General features: G+C 35.1%; 2 protein-coding genes and 1 long non-coding RNA gene across 5 annotated transcripts; 2 read left to right on the top strand and 1 right to left on the bottom strand.

Annotated features, from left to right (window-relative positions):
- The first annotated feature begins 7,329 nt into the window (after window positions 1–7,329).
- LOC130749857 (F-box/kelch-repeat protein At3g06240-like) lies at window positions 7,330–8,310 on the top strand. The gene has a single exon (XM_057603223.1). The coding sequence runs from the start codon at window positions 7,330–7,332 to the stop codon at window positions 8,308–8,310; it is 981 nt and encodes a 326-aa protein (XP_057459206.1).
- Window positions 8,311–12,073: 3,763 nt separating this feature from the next.
- Window positions 12,074–15,002, bottom strand: LOC130749413 (uncharacterized). 3 transcript variants are annotated; one of them, XR_009022915.1, is made up of 4 exons: window positions 14,831–15,002; window positions 14,506–14,667; window positions 14,231–14,382; window positions 12,074–13,582 (listed from the first exon to the last, which is right to left on the bottom strand). It is a non-coding gene; the product is annotated as an uncharacterized LOC130749413 (long non-coding RNA). The 3 variants fall into 3 exon arrangements; XR_009022914.1 differs by having other exon boundaries at window positions 12,074–13,203; window positions 13,425–13,582; window positions 14,506–14,996; XR_009022913.1 differs by having other exon boundaries at window positions 14,506–14,998.
- Window positions 15,003–17,682: 2,680 nt separating this feature from the next.
- Window positions 17,683–18,585, top strand: LOC130749859 (F-box protein CPR1-like). Its single transcript, XM_057603224.1, has one exon. The coding sequence runs from the start codon at window positions 17,683–17,685 to the stop codon at window positions 18,583–18,585; it is 903 nt and encodes a 300-aa protein (XP_057459207.1).
- Window positions 18,586–21,341: the final 2,756 nt, after the last annotated feature.

Genomic DNA, 21,341 nt, shown 5'->3' on the forward strand with positions numbered 1-21,341 from the left:
TACCAACACAAAACAAATTGCCAATATTTTATGTTGAGAAAGTTTGGTTAAGGCTTCCTTTAATAATATGATGAAACTCGGAAAATTTTATTTTTTTGAATTCCGTCACCCATACCAAGGGTTAATACATTTAAAATTAAAGAATTTCGACAAAAATTTGAATATTTCAACCAACACTCAAAAATTTGAACAAATTTTGGCTTGAACAAGGTTGGTTAACGCTCCACTCCATCATATAATGAAACTCTGAATTTTTTTTTTTTTAATTTCACCACCCATTCCAAGGGCTAATATCTTTTAAACTCAAGAATTTCGACCAAAAATTAGAAATTTCATCAACACTCCGAAATTTGCACAAATTTTAACTTGAAAAAATTTGGTTAAAGCACCCCTTCATTATATGATGAAACTTGTAAAATTTAATTTATTTTGAATTCGTCACTTATTCAAGGGGCATTTAGCCTTAAAACTCAGGAATTTCGAACAAAATTTGAAAACTTCCACCAACACTCTATCATTTGCCCAAATTTAGTATGATAAATTTTTGTTAAAGTTCTCCTTCATCATATTGTGAAACGTGGAGAATTTAATTTATTTTTTTCAGATTTCGTCACTCACTCAATGTGCTAATTTTTTTTTTGAGAGCAAAGATTTTATTGAAGAATAAAAGCAAAGAACAACCCCTACAAGGAGGGCACCAAGCAAAGAACCCGCAAAACCCCACCGAAAACCAACCAAGAGCGAAACCAACGAGAAAAAAAGAAAACCCAAAAAAAAAACACCGACCAAGAAAACCCAAAAGCCAAACAAAGAACTAGCAGCCAAAAAAGAAAGCTCGATGATACAAGGGCGTTACACGCCCACAGGCCCATTGTCTCTAAGATACTCTGTCAGACCTCGAATTGCCTCATCCTCGCTGCTAGGGAAAACCAAACCCGCCATTTTTCCTAAGAAATAAGCCTTTCTAGCGCGCGTGAAATATTGGCTAGAGGGGGAGGGAGGATCAACCGGCGCGGAACACGCGGCAACCTCACATACAACCTTCTTAGGACGACCCCTAGGCCTGCGAGAAGCCTCGCCGGAGATAGGCTTCGCCCTCCGCTTCTTCCTAGGCCGACCACGAGGCCGAGGCCGAGGCGGAGAAAGCTCAAGCATAGGGTCTCCGGAACTAAAACCCTCCTCTTCCCAAACAAAAGAACCTTGCGACAAAGCATCTGCACCCACACTCTCATGAGCTTCTGGACTGGGCGAGACCCCAGGGTCCCTCGCCCAGGGGCATTTTGCCTTAGGCAGGGAGTGATAAGTGCAAATTTTACCTAGTTTTCCATTGTTATTAAGGCACTTATCTATGTGATTTATGGAAAATTTATATCAAAGTTACTCTCTGTTGCTAAGAATTTATAGATCAGTGAATTCTAGCTAGAAAGTGTTTAAAATGTAATTCCAATCTCAACTTTTGTTGTAGGAATGATGATTTGAGGAACAAATGCAAGAAACCAAGGATTTTGAAGATTTTGCGTCAAAAGAGCTCAGCTTATTCCAAAAGGTGCTCAGCTGATTTATGGTGGAATGGTTCTGTCTTAAAAGAGCTGAGCTGATTTTTAGTGGAATGGTTCTGTCTTAAAAGAGCTGAGCTGATTTTGAAAGTGCTCGGCTGGTCTGAGACGGTTTGGAGACAAAACCCATCAGTGAAGGTAAACAAATTCAGCTCAGCGCATGGGAAAAAGAGCTGAGCGCCCTGTGTCATGAATTTCATATAAAAAGGCCAAAATCCCATCAGAAAGAGAACTTACTGAACCAGAACCAGAAAAACAGAGACCCATTCAGAAAATGAGAGTTAATCACTTGGGAAAAGAGGGGAACTTGAGGAAAGGAAGAAAGGAAGGAAGATAGAGGGCTCTTGTACCTTCCGTCGAACTGGGGACACGCCGACGACGGCACGGGTCATCTTCTTCTTCTTCTTTTCTTTACGTAAGCTTCAAAGCATCCTTGGAAATGGATAGTTAAACCTCTTTGTGTTGGAATTGGATGTAATCTTTTAACTTCTATATATTCATCTTGATTTTCATGTATTAATTCATGTTCTTTGTGATGATTTCAATGGGTTATCTTGTTCTTCATGCTAGTTTTAGATTGATCAACTAGAACTTGATCTTGGATTTGATAGCTTAAGTGGGAACTTTGTTCTTGAATCTGAAATAGATAATCTCATCTATTGAATATAAGATCTAGGAATAGGGTTAGTTCAATAGTCAATTAACACCTTAGTTTAATGCTACTTGCTTTCTTAATTATTCAAGGAATTGATGATTAGTTAGTGAGTTGATGATCTTTTTCATGAGGGAACTATGAAGAAGTTAAGACATGGTGTGATGAAATCAAACATAGAGCATAGTTTATATGTGAGATCATAGAATACTTAGAGGTTAACTGGTGAACTCTGATTCCAACCGTTTTCCCAACTTGATTACAACCGGTTTTATTACTTCTTTCCTTTAATTTTGTAACGTTTGACCAAACAATCAACCCACCTTTGATGAACTCATTGCTTAGGTAATTTCACTAAAGAACGACATTTGTATTAGCAATTCTCTGCGGATACGACAAAACCCTTTACTATACTACAATTGAATCTTGAAAGGGATTTGAAAGTAGTTGTGGTAAAAAACCTTTCAACAGGGAGCGCGCCAGAGACTTGGGCCTCTCTCCCCGAGGCTCAACTGGCCCATTAAGATACATTAGTAGTGTCAAGCCCAACTCCACACCTATAAATAGGGGACGATTACCAATTGTAAAGGACTCTGAGCTCATTTGAGAAATATTCAGATTGAAATTCAGTTATTCTCTCTCTCTCTAGCGGTTAGAACTTCTCTCTCTAAAACACTCAAATCACTTTCCTCACACTTTGGGTACTCTGCCCCCATTCAATGTTCTTATGAAAGAACACCAACACTCAGAAATTTGCACAAATTTTAGCTTGAAAAAATTTGGTTAAATCACCCCTTCATTATATGATGAAACTTGTAAAATTTAATTTTTTTGGAATTCGTCACTTATTCAAGGGGCATTTAACTTTAAAACTAAAGAAATTCGAACAAAAATTGAAAACTTCCACCAAGACTCAAACATTTGCACAAATTTAGCATGATAAATTTTGGTTAAAGTTCTCCTTCATCATATTATGAAACATGGAGAATTTAATTTTTTTTCAGATTTCGTCACTCACTCTATGAGCTAACACCTTTAAAACACCAGAATTACGGCTAAAAACAAAAAAACTACACCGATACTAAAACATTCATCATATTAATCCTGAATAAAACATAGTTAAAGTCTCCCTTCTTCATACCATGAAACTGAAATAAATTTAAAATTTTTACATTTCGCAACTAAATTCACGGGCTAACACCTTTAAAACTCACGAATTTCGACAAAAAATTGAAAATTTACACCAACACAAAAACATTTGCCCATATTTTACGTTGAGAAATTTTGGTTAAGGCTCCCTTTAATAATACGATGAAACTCGGAAAATTTTATTTTTTTCAATTTCGTCACCCATTGCAAGGGTTAATACATTTCAAATTCAAGAATTTCGACAAAAAATTGAATATTTCAACCAACACTCAAAAATTTGAACAAATTTTGGCTTGAGAAAGGTTGGTTAAAGCTCCAATTCATCATATAGTGAAACTCTGAAAATTACTTTTTTTTTTAAATTTCGTCACCCATTCCAAGGGCTAACCTTTAATACTCAAGAATTTCGACTAAAAATTAGAAATTTCACAACACTCAGAAATTTACACAAATTTTAGCTTGACAAAATTTGGTTAAAGCACCCCTTCATTATATGATGAAACTTGTAAAATTTAATTTTTTTTGTAATTCGTCACTTATTCAAGGGTCATTTAGCTCAAGAAATTCGAAGAAAAATTGAAAACTTCCACCAATACTCAAACATTTGCACAAATTTAGCATGATAAATTTTGGTTAAAGTTCTCCTTCATCATATTATGAAACATGGAGAATTTAATTTTTTTTCAGATTTCGTCACTCACTCTATGAGCTAACACCTTTAAAACACCAGAATTACGGCTAAAAACAAAAAAACTACACCGATACTAAAACATTCATCATATTAATCCTGAATAAAACATAGTTAAAGTCTCCCTTCTTCATACCATGAAACTGAAATAAATTTAAAATTTTTACATTTCGCAACTAAATTCACGGGCTAACACCTTTAAAACTCACGAATTTCGACAAAAAATTGAAAATTTACACCAACACAAAAACATTTGCCCATATTTTACGTTGAGAAATTTTGGTTAAGGCTCCCTTTAATAATACAATGAAACTCGGAAAAATTTATTTTTTTGAATTCCGTCACCCATTCCAAGGGTTAATACATTTAAAATTCAAGAATTTCGACAAAAAAATGAATATTTCAACCAACACTAAAAAATTTGAACAAATTTTGGCTTGAGAAAGGTTGGTTAAAGCTCCACTTCATCATATAATGAAACTCTGAAAATTACATTTTTTTCTAAATTTCGTCACCTATTCCATGGGCTAATACCTTTAAAACACAAGAATTTCGACTAAAAATTAGAAATTTTACCAACACTCAGAAATTTGCACAAATTTTAGCTTGACAAAGTTTGGTTAAAGCACCCCTTCATTATATGATGAAACTTGTAAAATTTAATTTTTTTGGAATTCATCACTTATTAAAGGGACATTTAGCTTTAAAATTCAAGAATTTCGAACAAAACTTGAAAACTTCCACCAACACTCTAACATTTGCACAAATTTAGCATGATAATTTTTTTTTAAGTTCTCCTTCATCATATTATGAAACGTGGAGAATTTAAATTTTTTCCAGATTTCGTCGGCTAAAAACCTTTAAAACACAGGAATTACGGCTAAAAACAAAAAACTACTCCTATACTAAAACAATTGATAATATTAATACTGAATAAAACTTAGTTAAAGAATCCATACTTGATACCATGAAACTCAAAAATTTAAATTTTCCAATGTAAAAAAAAAGTGTTTACCCGCTTATTACACATAATGGAATAAATTTATTTGTGCTAAAAATATATAATCAGTATAAACTGCAAAAATAAAATAAAAAGATATACAAATTATGAAATAATGTTTTTTTTATATGAGAAAGATAAATTGCACCATTTAAGATTAATCATTGGACCTCCCCCACCACAAACTCATGTTCCCTAGATCTTAACACTTGAGCTATCATTTGTGGATGAAAATAATGCTTTTAAATAATAGTGAAATTGGCTAAAATACATATTTTTAAATATCCATCGTTACTTGAATTTCTTTAAAGTTACTATTGTTTATGAAAAAAAATTGAATTCTAATTTTTAAGTTCCTTTATTTTCCTCTTTTTGATATATTCGAGCGTTCAAGGTTAATTTTGAATTTAGTGATAAAAAAAGTTATAAAATATTTTGAGCTAAAAATTTATAATTGGACGAAAATTAATATTTATAACCCAGTAGTAATGAAGCCATTGATTTTATGTAAGCTTCAGGTTGATAACATTTATAATTTAAAATAAAAATAACTGACATTAATTGGAATAAAAATATCATAATTATATGTTAAAAAATATACATATTAAAATTAAATTTTACTCAAAGTGATTGAAGAGATTAAGAATTTTATCTCTTCCTCCTCCAGCGCCTGATATTGGACCCGACATGATTATTTGGAGCTTGGAAAGTAATGGTTGCTTCTCTTCGAAATCAGCTTATGCAGCGAGTCAAGTTCAGGATACATGTCAGAACTTGAACCGGAATGCGTTGTGGAAGTGGGAAGGCCCCACCAAAGTTTGTCCTTTTCTTTGGCGCGTCACACATCGTGGGGTTTGGAGCAACTTCAGGCGTTGGCAAGCGGCTATGACGACTGATCCGCATTGCCCTTTGTGTAGTGTGGAAGATGAGACCATGATGCACATGTTTCGTGACTCCTCCTGTGTTCATCCTATGTGGAAGCAGCTGGTTTTACCATCTCGAGCTCAGTCTTTCTTCACGTTGGACCTGAAATAGTGGGTGTTGCAGAACCTGAGAAATAATGCCCTTGCACCGTTGGGTCGGAGTGGGGCGCCAAACTTTGGCCTCTTTCTTTGGTCCCTTTGGAAACCTCGAGCTCTTTTTATCTTCCAAGGTCAAGCGTTTGATTGGAACTAGATCCTGACGACTAGCATGAAATTACATCTTGATTATCGCCACTGATGGACGTCGCTAAGGCCACGAACCAGACTCGTCAGAGATATACTCAGGCTCAAATTGGGTGGAATCCTCCTCCTCCGTCGTGGGTGAAGTGCAATACAGATGGGTCAGTGCGAGGCCCAAGAATGCTGGAAAGATGTGGTGGTGTGTGTAGGGATTCGGATAATCGTTGGCTCTTTGGTTTTTCTCGTAACATTGGTTCTACCAATGTTCTTTGGGTTGAACTTTGGGCAATCTTTTCCGTTATCTCGTTGGCTTGGGATCGGAATCTTCGCCGGGTTATTATTGAAAGTAACTCTCGTGTTGTAGTTAACTTGATTTATGGTGGATGCTTCATCTTGCACCCTTATGCATCCTTGGTGAACCAGATTCGAGCTTGGCTCCATCGTGAGTGGGAGGTGACTTGTGTGCATGACCAGCGAGAAGCTAACAAAGTAGCGGATTGTTTGGCTGAAATGACTCTCGAGCTACCCTTTGGATTACATTTGTTGGAGCTTTGTCCTCCTCGTTGTTCGAGCTTGCTTTTGTCTGATGTTGCGGGGGTGTCCTTCTCGTGTTTAGTTTCTGCTTAGTTTCTTTCTTCGGGCTTTAGCCCTCCCTTTGCACCAAAAAAAAATCTATCATTAATTTAATAATTTTTAAAAGTATATAAATTAATTAAATTGAAAAATAGGAGTTTTTTTGAAAAACAATTAAGAGATTAAAACCGCAAAATATAAAATTGGAAGGGGAAAAATACAGTTAAGCGTAAATCCCATTAATTTTCTTAATAATATAAATATTACTATTATAATAGTGAAAAAATTGCTAGACTCATCATTTGACCCAATAATATTGATTAAGTCCAAACAACGCTTTTAAGGACTAATAATTAATGCAATACCTTATATTATCAAATAATATCATATATGTTTTAATTTACAATAATATGTTTTAATTTACAATAATATTCTTTTCAAATTTGTTACAACCCTAAGTATATATAAGGGGAGACATGTATCACCTCTAATCCATATCCTCTTCAGACTTCAGCCGCATCTAATGAGTTAGAGAAGGAAGGAGAGCCATGGAGAATTCCACTCTCCCTGAGGAGTTGAGGGTAGAGGTTCTCTTGAGGTTGCCAGTGAAGTCTGCCGTGCGTTTCAAATGTGTGTGCAAGTCATGGCTCTCCCTAATTTCCGATCCTCAATTCGCTAAAGCTCATTTTGACCTAGCCGCTAAACCCACCCATCGTGTTCTCACTTCATTTAACAATGATTCCCAAATCACGTCTCTCGCTTTTGAGGGATCACTGACTGATGTCTCTGACAAATTCCCACCTGCACCCTGTAAACTTGATGTTCCTCTCCCTTCTTATGGTCCTCTTGCACTTCAGCCTGTGGTTTCTTGTAGAGAGTTTATGCTTTTAGCCAATGAGTACGGTGAAGATGTCGTTGTTTGGAATCCAACAACTGGTACTCATAGGCAATTACCAGTCACCTATGATAATCAGACTCTTGTTGGTTTTGGGTATGACAAATCAACAGATGACTATTTGCTAGTTCTTATACGAAAATATTATTGTAAGCAGTGTGTACGCAGGCCTAAGATTATGAATTCGCATGCCCCGCATCCTCGAATTCAGGTTTTCTCATTGAAAACCAATGCACCATCCTTTATTTCTGGTTTTGAATTTGATTTTAAATACGATCCTCCTAATATGGAAGGGTTGTTCTTGAATCAGTCTCTTCACTGGTTGGTTGAATCTAACGCCACACACCTTCCGCTAATTGTTGCCTTTGATTTGATAGATAGAAGTTTATCAGAGATTACTCTATCAAAAGATTTTGTCCAATTGTGGCATAATAAAGATCTTTGTTATCTCACGATACTAGGAGGATGTCTCAGTCTCTACTACTTGGGTTTCCAGTATGAGGGTGCAAATGGTGTTCGTGATCAGATATGGGTCATGAAAGAATATAAAGTGTCGTCTTCCTGGATTAAATGTTTTGTTCTGCAGGGTAACATCAATGCCAAGAAGAACCACTCGTGGCCCATATACTTTTAACCAGAGATGGTGCTCTTCTTGCATCAAGGGGCGATGGATGAATAATGAAATTGAATGAGAATGGAAAAGTGTTAAAGCAACACAGAGATGATGGGCTGAAGGACAGTCACTTTTCACATCATTATATGCATAAAGAGAGTTTGCTACCACTCCCTTAGTTGGTGGAAGAAAATATCTCAAGAAGCAAATGTAAGAAAAAAGTTATTATGCAATCTTCCTTGCACGTTGTGGGAATGGTTCACCTAACCTTCGATCCTAGTTCTCTGCTGGTTTTTCAGGTTATGTTTATCGTTGTTGTAGGTTGGTGGAATCGTCCCTGCTCTTGTGGGCCCTTTGTTGTTGTGCGTCGATGCTTCACCTTTCAGACTTGAAGTTTTCCTTGCCTCTGTCCTGCCTATCGAGTTACTGTAGTTGTTGGTTGTGTTTGTATGTGTGTGTTTGTTGTTATTGTTTTTCTTTTGCTGTTTTCCTGCTCTTTTGTTTTTCTGGGCTCACTAGGGAGAGCCTTGTTCCCTAGCGTTTGTTTCATCAATAATATTTCCTTCATTTTCTATTTTTTTTCTTAATCCTTTCTCTAGTAGGCTGCTTGTTATGGGCAAGACCTCTGCTCAATTCTCTTTAGTGGTTGATCTGGGCCCAATTCAGTTTGAATAATAATTTGTTCACACATTTTTTTCATCTCCACCTTAATCACGTAGGCAGAAAAGAGAGAGAAATGAGTGATGTGATATGTGATATAATAGAAAATGTAGAGAGAGATAAGAAAAAAAAGAGTGAAAATGATATGGAAGAGAAAATGATGTGTGAGTGAATCATTAATCAGTAAGTTGTTTGGGGATATTGCACATATATAAAGAAGCTAATTTAAAGGGCGGGTTATTTGACAAAAAAAGAGTGTGAGAGACTGAGAGGGAAACTCCCCTATGGGAAAGGCTTGCATAATTTTCTCTTACAACGCTTAAATGGGACTCAATTTTAGGCCTGGATTGTTGCATCAGTGGGTGTGGTGGTTTTGATAAAAAAATCAAGATAATGTTGTCAAGTTTTTTTTGGTGTTTGAAATGCTGGTTTTATCACACCTCTGCTTCTGCTTGTTGTTGCGTGGTGGCCATCCTGTTTAGCTGTTGTTATCTGTTTTGCTTGTGTCTACATAACACAAGTGGTGCCTTGATATCTCTGATTGGATCAAGAAAGGGAAGTTGTTGTTTCTTTCTTGTTGAGTTACTGTTGGACTCATTAATTACATTTGACGCTTTTGATCCACTGCCCTGTTTTCTTCATCGCAATTGGTCTTTTATGACGATAGGAATTTTTGTTGTAGTTTACTTTGGCTTTTTGTTTGTTGTAGTTCCATTTTGGATCTTTGCCACCTCCTTCTTATAATTGTAGGAGTGAATTGTACATGATCATGAGTTTATTATTCAATAAAGCATTCTCCTTTAATTTTTTAAAAAAATTGTGTTAAAGTTGGGTTGGATGTGAAAGAGTCTTCAATTTTGGATCTTTAAAGAAAAAGGAACAAAAACATGAGAACTAAAAGTATTGTGATCTCATGGTACTAGGAGGATGTCTCGGTTTCCATTACTAGAGTGTACATTACGAGGGGGAAATGATGTTCGTGATCAGATATGGGGTATGGGGCATGAAATGTTTTGTTCTGCGGCGTAACATGAGAGTCAGGAAGATCCCCTCGTGACCCATATGCTTAACAAGAGATGGTGCTCTTGCATTGGGAAGATGGAAAAATAATGAAATTGAATCAGAATGGAAAAGTGTTAAAGCAACACAGAGTTGATGGGCTGAAGATCAGTAACTTACCACATCATTATATGTATAGAGAGAGTTTGCTACCACTCCCTTAATCAATACTGAAAGGAAATATCCCAAGAAGTAAATGTAAGACAAAAGTTATTATGCAATCTCCGTTAATTTTCTTAACCCTTTCTCTAGTTGCCATATGCTATGTACCATTCTAGACATTATTATAAATATTAAGTTTTAATTTTTTTTTGCAGGTGTTATGCCCAGAGGAGGTGGCATTAGCAGGTCTTGTGGATCAAATTTCTGCACAGAGACCCACTTGAGTGATACTATAGCTTACTTATCATGAAGAGATAATGGGTTTCATGGATTATGAGGGGTTTGGGGAAGGTGGATAGCTTGAATTCTGGCTATCTCGTGAAGCCTCCTCGCTGGTTGTGAATTGTGATGATTAAGTGGGTGTTTGCTTTCATTTTGGGGTTTAAGCCAATTCTGTTTTGGCTGCCCTTTATTTCTGTTTTGTGTTTCTTAGTAAGGTTGGTCTTTTGCTTATTTGTACCTGTTATCCTTATGCTATATATATTATACTAGTTTTATACCCGTGCATTCACGGGGAGAAATTCTATAGTTTTATTTATATAAATATAAAAAGTTGTGAAAAATTCACTTAAAATTAAATTAATTTTTTATATTAGTTTTAATATCAAAATATTATTTTCAAAAATAATATCAAAATATTTTTTTTCATAAAAGTTTCTTCTGGTGTGATTTAAATTTAAATAATTGTAATTGTATGTATATACTATATACATATATTACATACACACGTGAATTTTTTTTAATCCATGTATGACATAATTTTACTATTAAATTTTCATAATTTTATATATGTTTACTCTTACTTTCAAAAAATATATGTTTACCCTTAAAACTATTAAAATATAATAAAAAATGTACTTAAATTATATGAAAATTATTTTTATTAGTTTTAACATGAATGAAATTTATACGTTACAAAAAAACATGAATGAAATTTATGTAATATATTCCTTCCCGTGTGATATTTTTACCCGGTAATTTGTATATAATTATGTGCATGAAATTATATTTTAAAGTAGTGAAATTTATTGTTCTATTAATTCGTACATGAAAGTATTTTCATATAAAATGTTTCTCATTGTGAGATGGTGCGGTCAAAGTAATGTTCTCATTTTCAATTTAATTGTTTTTTTCTCTATTTTTTTTCTCTCTTTCTAGTTCTTTGGTTGAGATAGTTGGGTATTTTTATGCTCTATACTCAATAAAGTTAAGAGATTTTAATGCAATTACAATTTCCTATATTTAAAAAAAAATCTTAAAATAAGAAGCAACAGAATTCATTTTCTATCCTTCGGTGCATTAGAATTAATACTAATAAGTTTCCTCAAGTCGCAAAATCCATATATGAGCATGTAACATTTTTGCACGCTCTATAAACTTCTCCAACAAACCAATTATGAGTGCCTACGGCCAATCGACTTCTTTTGGAGATTCACAAAATTGGAAGACATCAAGCTAAAGTTGATTTGTCCAATTTATTTTATCCACACAATGTAATAACAAAAAATAATAAATGCTTTGGGAACAAACTTTATAACTTTAATAGAGAACTTGAACTTGCAATGATGGGGAGGACATCATCCACAACAGTTCAGATTCTTCCGAAAGGGGAGCAAAGAAAAAAAAAACAGTGATAGAGGGATCTTCAGTACAAACTTATTAAAAAAAAACAAAACAAAAAGCTCCTCTCTATTCTTGCCCCCTCCCCCCTATTACATGTTATAAAGAAGAGAATCATTCAAGGGAGGAGGGTACACCACAGTCCAACCCTCCATAACCTCCATCTAGTCACCTTCTCTTTCACGCTACATCTCTAGAGAATCATTTTTCATATCACCACCCATCAACACCATTATCCAGCTATATCATTCTATTTCAATTCTAAATAAGCATGAATCAGATATGAGGATCTTATCCAGCTATAACCTTCTATATAAATTCAAAATAAGCATGAATCAGAAATGAGGATCATAAGGTGGAACACAATTTCAGAAATTAGAGACGCGTCCTTATGTCATCAGAGCAAGAAAACTTAAGAGATAACAGCAAGTATTTAGGCTAATAGGCAGCTAACATGAAACAATATCTAGCAGTAAACTCTTTCCTAGGAACTTCATATTCAACTCGTGTGTTCCCCACATAAGACTTTTGGCATATTCTAGAAAACTATTGTGGATAGCTTGGTACGAAAGTTTCCATCAATATCTCCAAACACATCCATGTATATTGTACATTGAAAGCATCCTGTAGATAAAATACTGAGACTTAGAAACATAATGCCTAAAAAAAATAAGAGAAGAAAGCAACTTCATTTTCCTATTATCAAGAACGTGTCTGATTTCAATACCACTATATATTTCCTAAATTTTACTTTGAAATGAAAATTTAAAACTAACAACGCAGAACTGAGTAATATCTATGCCTTCTAACATTTGCCCACAAATAGCCCCTTCCTTGACAGCGACTCCAGATGTAATTGCTTGTTTTCGAATGGTGATGAACTCTATCGATCACCCCTCTCTTTTTCTCGTGCTTGCAAGTTGCAGCAGAGAAATCAAACAGAAGAAGAGGATCATAGCCAAAGTCATCATACACAAAGGAGAAATAAAAAAATAACATAGTTTAGTCACATATGATTGGTAAGTCACATATAGCTTATGAAAATATGATTGGTAACCATGTTATACTCACAGTTCAAAGAAACTTAATACTATACTCAAGGAAAGAATACAACCTAGAGGAGAAAAAAGACACTTTGTTGGAATGAAAAGATTATGGATAAAACTAATACAAAGACATATATAGGAAAAATAGAAAAAGCTCAATTGGCAATTTGCCGTCAAGTTTGACAATTATCAGCTTCAACTAAGAATATCAACAACAATAATTAAATGAATGCCATGTATGTTGGCAGCTTTGAAAGCATGCGCCTGAAATTCCAACAGCCCTTGCGAATTCAATTTGAGGGAAAAATCGAAAGGGAAGAACAAAAAATCAGTGCTAATCAACATCATGAATTATTCGCTCCATCAACTGCATAAAACCATCATGAAGTGAAATTCATAAGATATAACTAAACCATACTGATTTTGAAAATTTTGTCATCATTTCTTGCATATATTAATAGGCTACACAGAGAATACATTGAAACAAAACAAAGAAAAAAAAACCTTCAAACTAATAGTAATCAATTAATAAAAATAGCAATCCAATGCTCAGCACATCATCATTAGTTTGAGCAAGTTGTCACTTACTTGCTGCCATAGCTGCAGGTAATTCTTCAGCCTGTTTAAATTATTATCAGCACACGTCAACCCTTCCCAATTCGTTTCAGTCCTTCAAGATACACCTTATTAGCATTGGTTAGGCGAGATTGAAACTGAGCCCAATCACTTTTGCATCTGGTTCTGAGCTGTGGTCACCAGAAAACCATAATGGTATTATTTTTAAATGCTATTATAGTGAAAGAAAACAAATGCAAGAATAATGGTATTATTAATCCATAACTGCACATAGAGCACAAATACGACTAAAATGAGATACCAAGTCTGCAGAAGGTAAACGAAATAAGGAACCAATATTAAGGCTAACTTATCCTTTATGGGTTGATATTATCTTAAAGCAACCTCCCTCTATTTAAGGGATTCCATTTTCAACTGCCAATCAATTTCAAATTTAGATGAGAGAGAGAAAAAATTATACTAATTACTAAGAGAAAAATTAATGGGATAGAGATATTTTTTTTTCAAATTTGGAAGATTGATTATAATATGTTTTCAAGTTTTGTTTCAATTATGGAAATGAATAAGATCACTAATTTGAAGCTTGATGGGGGAGTAATTTACGGTCAAGCACAAATTCGAATTTAAAAACACTTACTAAGGGAGGAATTAACGGGAGAGAGAATAATTTCACTAAGTTGTAGATTGATGGGGGAGAAATTAACGGTGAGGCAGTTCCTATGTTCAAAAATCACTAATATTCAAATAAATAATTTCCTATTTTTTTCAAATTTTATTAATAATAATCAAAAGGTCAGAAAGGAATGTTAAGATGTTACCTGAGCGTTATAACGGAGAAATTAGGGTTTGAAGGACCATGATAGCGACGACAGGATTGCATTTTGCAGCCTTGAAGCTGTTAGAAAATTAGGGATGAACTCAATTATCAAAAGAATGAAATCCCATTTCAAGTTTTGTTTTGATCTTGAAGCTGTAACAGCAATAGCAATTATCAAAATGAGAAATTTGAATGATAAATTTTATTTAGATTTAAAATCCTAAATCAATTAAGCCCTAAAATTCATGAAACCAAAGAACATGAAATGCTGCATACCTGGAAATAAACGGAGAAATAGAAGATTTAATCACAGAAGACGCTTCCCTGGGTTGAGGCGCAGCCACTCTGTAACAAAATCGGGGATGCTGTCGCCGTAAGCATGGTTGTCGAAAACAGCGAACTCGCAGGCGCCGAGACAGGTTGAATGGCGAGACCAAACTGAAACGGGGCAGAGATGATGATGTAGAAGAAGGTGCTGAGTTAGAAGACAGATGGATTGATTTGAGACAGAAAAGGGAGAAAGTGTTGAGAGAAACAAAACGCAGATTGATTTCATGTTGAGAAACACAATGAATAAGGGAAGGGCCGAACTGAGTACGACCTGGAGATGCAGAGGAAGGAGGGGCTGAACTCATAAGCTTGATGGGAGTGGATCTGAGCAAAAGGGGATCATCAAAATAAACGAACGGAGTGAGGGTTTAGGGGAGAGTGAGTAAACGCAGAGAAGGGAGTTTTGGTGAAGGAGAGATTGAAAGAAGAAATGCTGAAGAGGTGCCACGTGGATTAGGGGAAAGAATAGCTTGTGAAATGCCACCTGGAATGTGGTCCTTGAACTATTCCTATTTCTATATATTATGGATATGGATATGGATTTCTTTTTTTCTAAAAAAAGGTTTTAAACTTTTAGTATTGTTTTAAACTTTTTGTATGGTTTTGTTCTCATTTTGTTAGTTGTGTGCTTTGAAAATAAAATTGAAACGTTTAGAAATTGAGTTGTTTTTGGTAAAGCATGGAATGCAGAGTTTGACATTTGATTAGTTAAAAATTTAGTTCATTCACTTCATTGCAATGGATTTGTAGTACACTTGAAAGCATATAGACCGTTTACGTTCAAATTTTTTTTTTATAAGGAAAGAATATATTGAAATGAAGTATAAGAGGTACTTCAACCCAATACAAAAGAAGAGAAGGAAAATACTGAATTACAACTCAAAAAACAGAAGTTAAATTGCTCCCTATTACATGGGATCGGACACTCACTAATTATCTCTTAAAGTAGTCAAATTATATCTTGTCACCCCACAAGCTAACATGAAGCTTCCAATATCCATTTACGTTCAATTGATGTTGGTGTTAGAGTTAAGTTGGATGTGAAAAAGTCTACCGCGCGCTTCGGATCTTTAAAGAAAAATAACAAAAATATGAGAACTAAAAGAAATCTGAAGACAACTTACAATTCCTGTTTCAGTGATCTAGCAGGCCTTGACGGTGTTTGAACTTGTCGCCAAAGGAAATTAGAAAAGTTGATATAAATGATACAATGTTGAACTAACATCCTCCTCGTCCACCACAGATACACACCTTTGGCTTGTTTTTGCTCCCTTTTGGGAGGCCCCTCTTTGATCCTCTAGCCGACGAAATTTGATTCTTCTTAGGCCGCCCCCTCTTAGGCTTATAGGCTTTGACTGTGCCCCAACATCCTCCTCGTCCTCCACATGTAGGCCCTCCATCGCAAGGGATTCAAACGGTGTATCTTTTTTTTTACTTTATCTAAGTTTAGTAGCCTTTGTCACCGATTCAAATTTCTCAATAGCGGCCACTAAGAACATATTGAAGTGTCTTATGAACTTGCATTGAGGAACAAAGTCTCATTCTACCATTCTGATTCCTTCTCTTTTATTTTAAATTTAATAAAAAGAATCATTATATTTTTCTCTTTTATTTTAAATTTAAAAAGAATCATTATATTTTTTTATTTTTTAATCAATTATTATATTTTTTTATACATTGGAAAAGCAATTATTATATATTCTAAACTAATTGATTGATTGATAAAAAAATAAAATCACAATAAATTAAAGAACAGGAAGAAAAGGAGATGCATTCTAAATAAATAATAAGATAAATTAAGAAGGTACTAATTAAAGATAGATAAAAACTACCAAAATCTAGCAAATCACAATAAAAACTCTTAAAAATCTGAATTAAATAAAAATCTGTAAATTCAATAAAAATACCATAAAAGTTAATTAATACTCTAAAAAATAAAATAAAAAACCCACAACAGAAGAGAAGTTATCTAATGGAATGACACGTGGAAAATGAGGTGTGAGAATTAACTTTGTCTCGACACGTGGAACAAAATGCATTAGGAGTTGACCCATCACCAATTTGCTCTTCTAACCCTAAAATAATTAAACATACTTATAACTTATTTAATCAAGATTGATGAAATATAAATTTAGTAAGGAGTAATTTATATAATTAGTTCAAATCTCTTAAAATTCGGTTTCAAGATTTGTTTTGGAATCAGGGAACACGTGTCAACAGAAGAGAAGTTATCTAATTTTTTTATAATATATATTTATATATATGGGAGGAGATGGCTGATGCAGTATCTTAGATAATTAGGAAAAATCTTTTAAAATTTTAATAGATTATAATCTCAGCACTACATATTTTATATTGTAGATCATGAGAAAGAATAAAAGAAGAAATCAAGGAATTCCTGTAAATATGCAGTAAATTAGGCTTGAGATTTTTCCTAATTTAAAAAGATAATGAAAACTTTCCGGGCATAGTCCCTCCAAATAACCAAAAAAATAATAATAATGAAAACTGTTTCAAGATTTGTTTTGGAAATAAATTTAGTAAGGATTAATCTAGATTCTTCTTTTCTAATATATATATTGATCGATTGATATCCACAATTAACCTATCATACACTCCAAAGTAATTGAGTAGAAAATATATATAAATTTATAAACAACGAAATCTTATAGGGACCAAGTTTTATTATTTTAAAAAATATATAAACTTAATTAAGTTAAACTCAAAAAAATAAGGGATTAACATCACATAAAACCTTCAAAAATAACATCACATAAAAATTAAAATTCGAACGGAAATGAAAAAAAAAATACAATTATGCAGAAATTCCAGTAAATTTGATAACAATAATTATTATACTTCAACCCGATATTTTCAAAAATTTATGAGAATGAGGATTTTATAATTAAGATGTTATCTACTACTATCAGATAATATCTGTTACACAATAATATCTTTGATTCTAAAATTTGTTACAACCCTAACATATAAACAAGGGGACACCCTACATTTTAATATCTTAAAAAAAAATTGCCCATCCCTAATGTTTATCTCTCTACCGCCACTGTAGACTTTGAGGGTTAGAGTGCCTATTGATCGTCTGTGAGAAGAAAGGAGGAAAAGATGGAAAATTACACTCTCCCCGAGGATTTAATGGTAGAAATTATGTTGAGGTTGCCCGTTAGATCTCTTTTACGTTTCAAATGCGTGTGCAAGTTATGGTTGTCCCTTATTTCCAATCCTGAATTTGGTCAATCTTATGATGAGCTCGATCCATCTCTCTCAAATACAGATTATAATTACGGGGAAGTGTTTAGGCAAAGAAATAGTATTCTACTTGGTTTTGGGTATGATGAATCAACATATGACTACTTGCTAGTTCTTATCCGACAATCCTATTCGTGTGAGTTCATTGCAGACAAGTTTTCTGATGCGGTTAAGAATTCGCATCCTCGAATTCAGGTTTTCTCATTGAAAACCAATGTGGCCTCCTTTATTTATGGTGTTGATTTTGATGAATATAATGCTGTTTTTACCTCTGGGTTGTTCTTGAATCAGTCTCTTCATTGGTTGTTTGAATCTAAAGCTACGCACCTTCCACTAATTGTTGCCTTTAATTTGAGAGATAGAAGTTTATTTGAGATTCCTCTATCACCTGATTGTGTACAATTGTACAATAATAAAACGTGTTATTTAAGGGTACTAGGAGTAAGTTGTCTTAGTCTATATTACTGTGGCTGGGGCGGAGGTGATGCAGATGAGATATGGGTCATGAAAGAATATAAAGTGTCGTCTTCTTGGATTAAATTTTTTGTTCTGCCGCAAAACATTAGTTTCATGAAGAACCGATTTTGGCCTATATGCTTTACTAAAGATGGTGCACTTGTTGCATCAAGTGGCGATGGAACAATAATGAGATTGAATGACAATGGAGATGTACTTGAGCAACACAGAGATGGGCTGGAGAACAATGATTTTCCAAAACATCGTTATATGTATAGAAAGAGTTTGCTACCACTCCCTTAGTGGAAGAAAATATCCCAAGAAGCTAGTGAAGATGACCCACAACATAAGAGAAGAGTTATTATGAAATGTTTCTAATTTTTTGTAGCCTTTTTGTCCCATTCATCTGGCTTGCCACATGCTATTTATTAACCATCGATCTTAGGCAGAGGAGAAATGGAGAATATTATGCAAAGATTCCTAATGATTTTTTTTTTACAATAACTCTTAATGTTTCTTAGGTATTTGCTCTATTTTTTTAGAAAACAAAACATTTTATTAGGTAGAATAAAAGATCATGAGAAATATGAATAGTCTAATGTTTTTTAGTTTTCAAATGTTATAATTTTTTATATATATGGCTCTAACAACTTATGTGTGTGTGTGTGGGGTGTGTGTAGCATGATCTTGGACGATGGTGGTGTTGTTTGGAGTTTGGACTGCTTTTTAATTATATTTCTTTTGGACTACTTTTATTTGGTTGATAATTGTTCTGTACTAGGGCAAGCTTATGTAAAAGAATGACAGAAAGTAAACCCTAGCAGAGCACTAAAATAGCAAAACTACCATAAAAGGAATATTCTCATTAATGCTGAAAAAGTTGGTTTCGTACAAGTGGATGACCTCCCCTTTTATAGAGGGGGTGGCCATGATATGGATCTTTCCTATATTTGGGCCTGACAATCAGGGCCCAAATCCCCGTACATATAAGACAAATCTAAAGGAATCTTCCAGCTGGCTTGTGGGTCCATCACCTAAGGGAGGGCAACGAAGCTCGTCATGTTGCCTTTCCCGCCATGGCTATCTTCAATGGTTTATTGTTCATTTTGGGCGGGACATAATCTTCTTTATGTCCCGCCCAGTCCACATGCCCCCAAGACATGAGACTCGAGTAATTGAGTCGAAATGTCTTTATCATGTTACCCAGTAGTTCGCCTCTATTGTTTATTCGTTCATCGCCATTTTACTTTCGTTGTTACATCGCCATTTTCACGCTTCGCCACCTTTGTTGCCGTTTCAAAGATATGTCGCCATTAGTTATAACCGTCAATCACGTCTTTTCAACTGACGCACGTATCCTTATTTTCCGGGATTTCGTCATCATTTGTTATAAATGCAATTTTCAGTTGTGCGTCTCGAGGAGTAACGTCTTTTCGCTTCCTACCTTTTCGAATTTCAAATCCCAAAATCCCACGATCTTCCCCCATTCATTCTCTCTCCTCCTTTCTCTCTATAAAAACCCCTTTTCACTTTTCATTTTTCACTTTCTTAAAACTTTTGTCCTGAAAACCTTTTCACCGCAGCTTTCATTCTCTTCTTTGAACTCCGGTGAACCTTTTCTTCCTCCGGCCGTCGTCATTGCGCGGTGCTCCCCTATCGCCGACGTTCTCCTTTCTCAAATCCACAGTTCTTCCCCTGGTTAGTTTTTCTCTTTCCTGAGATTCTTCGTTTACTTCTATTTTCTCTGACTGTTCATCTTCTTTCTTCTTTTGACTTTGTTCATCTTCTTTTTACTTTTAGTTTGTTCATCTTCTTTCTTCTTTTTATGAAACTGCCTCGCATGTCTTTACCAAACGCTAGCCTTTCTTCCCTAGAACTTTCTTCGCCCTCTACGGAGGAGGAAGTTGTCGCCCCCTCTATAATTGAAATTCACTCCTCGCCTTCTACCCATGATGATTCCGGTCCCGCCGGCTCTGTAGACTCAATTCTCTCCTCTAATGGAGATTTGTCTTCACCTGAATGGCGCTCTGACGTGCATTTAGTTGAAGATAAATGTCTGTTGCATTCTATCTGGGGCAGCGTTGGGAGCATTAATTCGCTTCGAATATCTGCTCAAGGGTTTACGAAGATAAATCCCGCCACCTCGAATAATGAAGATCATCTCTTGAATGTCCTCCCATGTGGCGAAGATGACTGTGTTCTGTTGCATAAAGAACCAGCCGATGAATCGCCCGATTTCTTCTTTGTTTATGGCTATTTCTTCTTAGACTTGAACATCAAACTTCCTTTCTCGCCGTTTATATGTCACGTTCTTTCTTTTCGGAATGTGGCGCCCTGCCAACTCTAGCCCAACGCCTGGGGTTTTCTCCGCTGCTTTGAAATTCTTTGTGAACACTTGAGTTTCACTCCGACCTATCCTTTGTTCTTCCTGTTCTATAAATCAGTCACCACTAAACCTACTTCTGTGAAATGGGTTCCACTATTAGCCCGTAAGAACATGAGTCGGTTCACCGCCCTTAAAAGCCATTACAAAGTATGGCAGAAGAAATACTTTAAAGTTATGGAGTCGCCCGAAATAAAGAACTTGTTCCGAGATTCCGACAATAACCTTCTCTTCCCTTTTTACTGGACAAAGAACCCTCGCCGAAAAATATCCGTTTCATACGACGCCTTGGATGAATCTGAACAAGGCGTCGCCGATTACCTCCGCACACTACCAGTAATTTCTGGTCACGACTTGATTGAGGCGTCGAAATCCGGCACTTTAAATCAATTTTTTAGTAAGTTTATAATCTTTGTACGTAACTTCTTTTTCTTTTTGTTCATGTATCTCGTCTAATTGGTGCTTTCCATACAGCTACAATGGGAAAAGGCAAGGTTGATGCGAACCCAATCAAGATGAAGGAATACCTTGCCCAGTCTGCTGCGGCGGCGAAGAAGAGGGCCGCCGAAACTGAGCAGAAGAAGAAGAATGAAGGTACTTCGGGTTCTGACAACGTCAAGGACCCTAAACGTCAAAAAACTTCAGGTGCTGCTGGTGGTAAGCCTCTCCACCAATC

The sequence above is a fragment of the Lotus japonicus genome, chromosome 3 (genome assembly GCF_012489685.1).
Source record: "Lotus japonicus ecotype B-129 chromosome 3, LjGifu_v1.2".
Lineage (NCBI taxonomy): Eukaryota > Viridiplantae > Streptophyta > Magnoliopsida > Fabales > Fabaceae > Lotus > Lotus japonicus.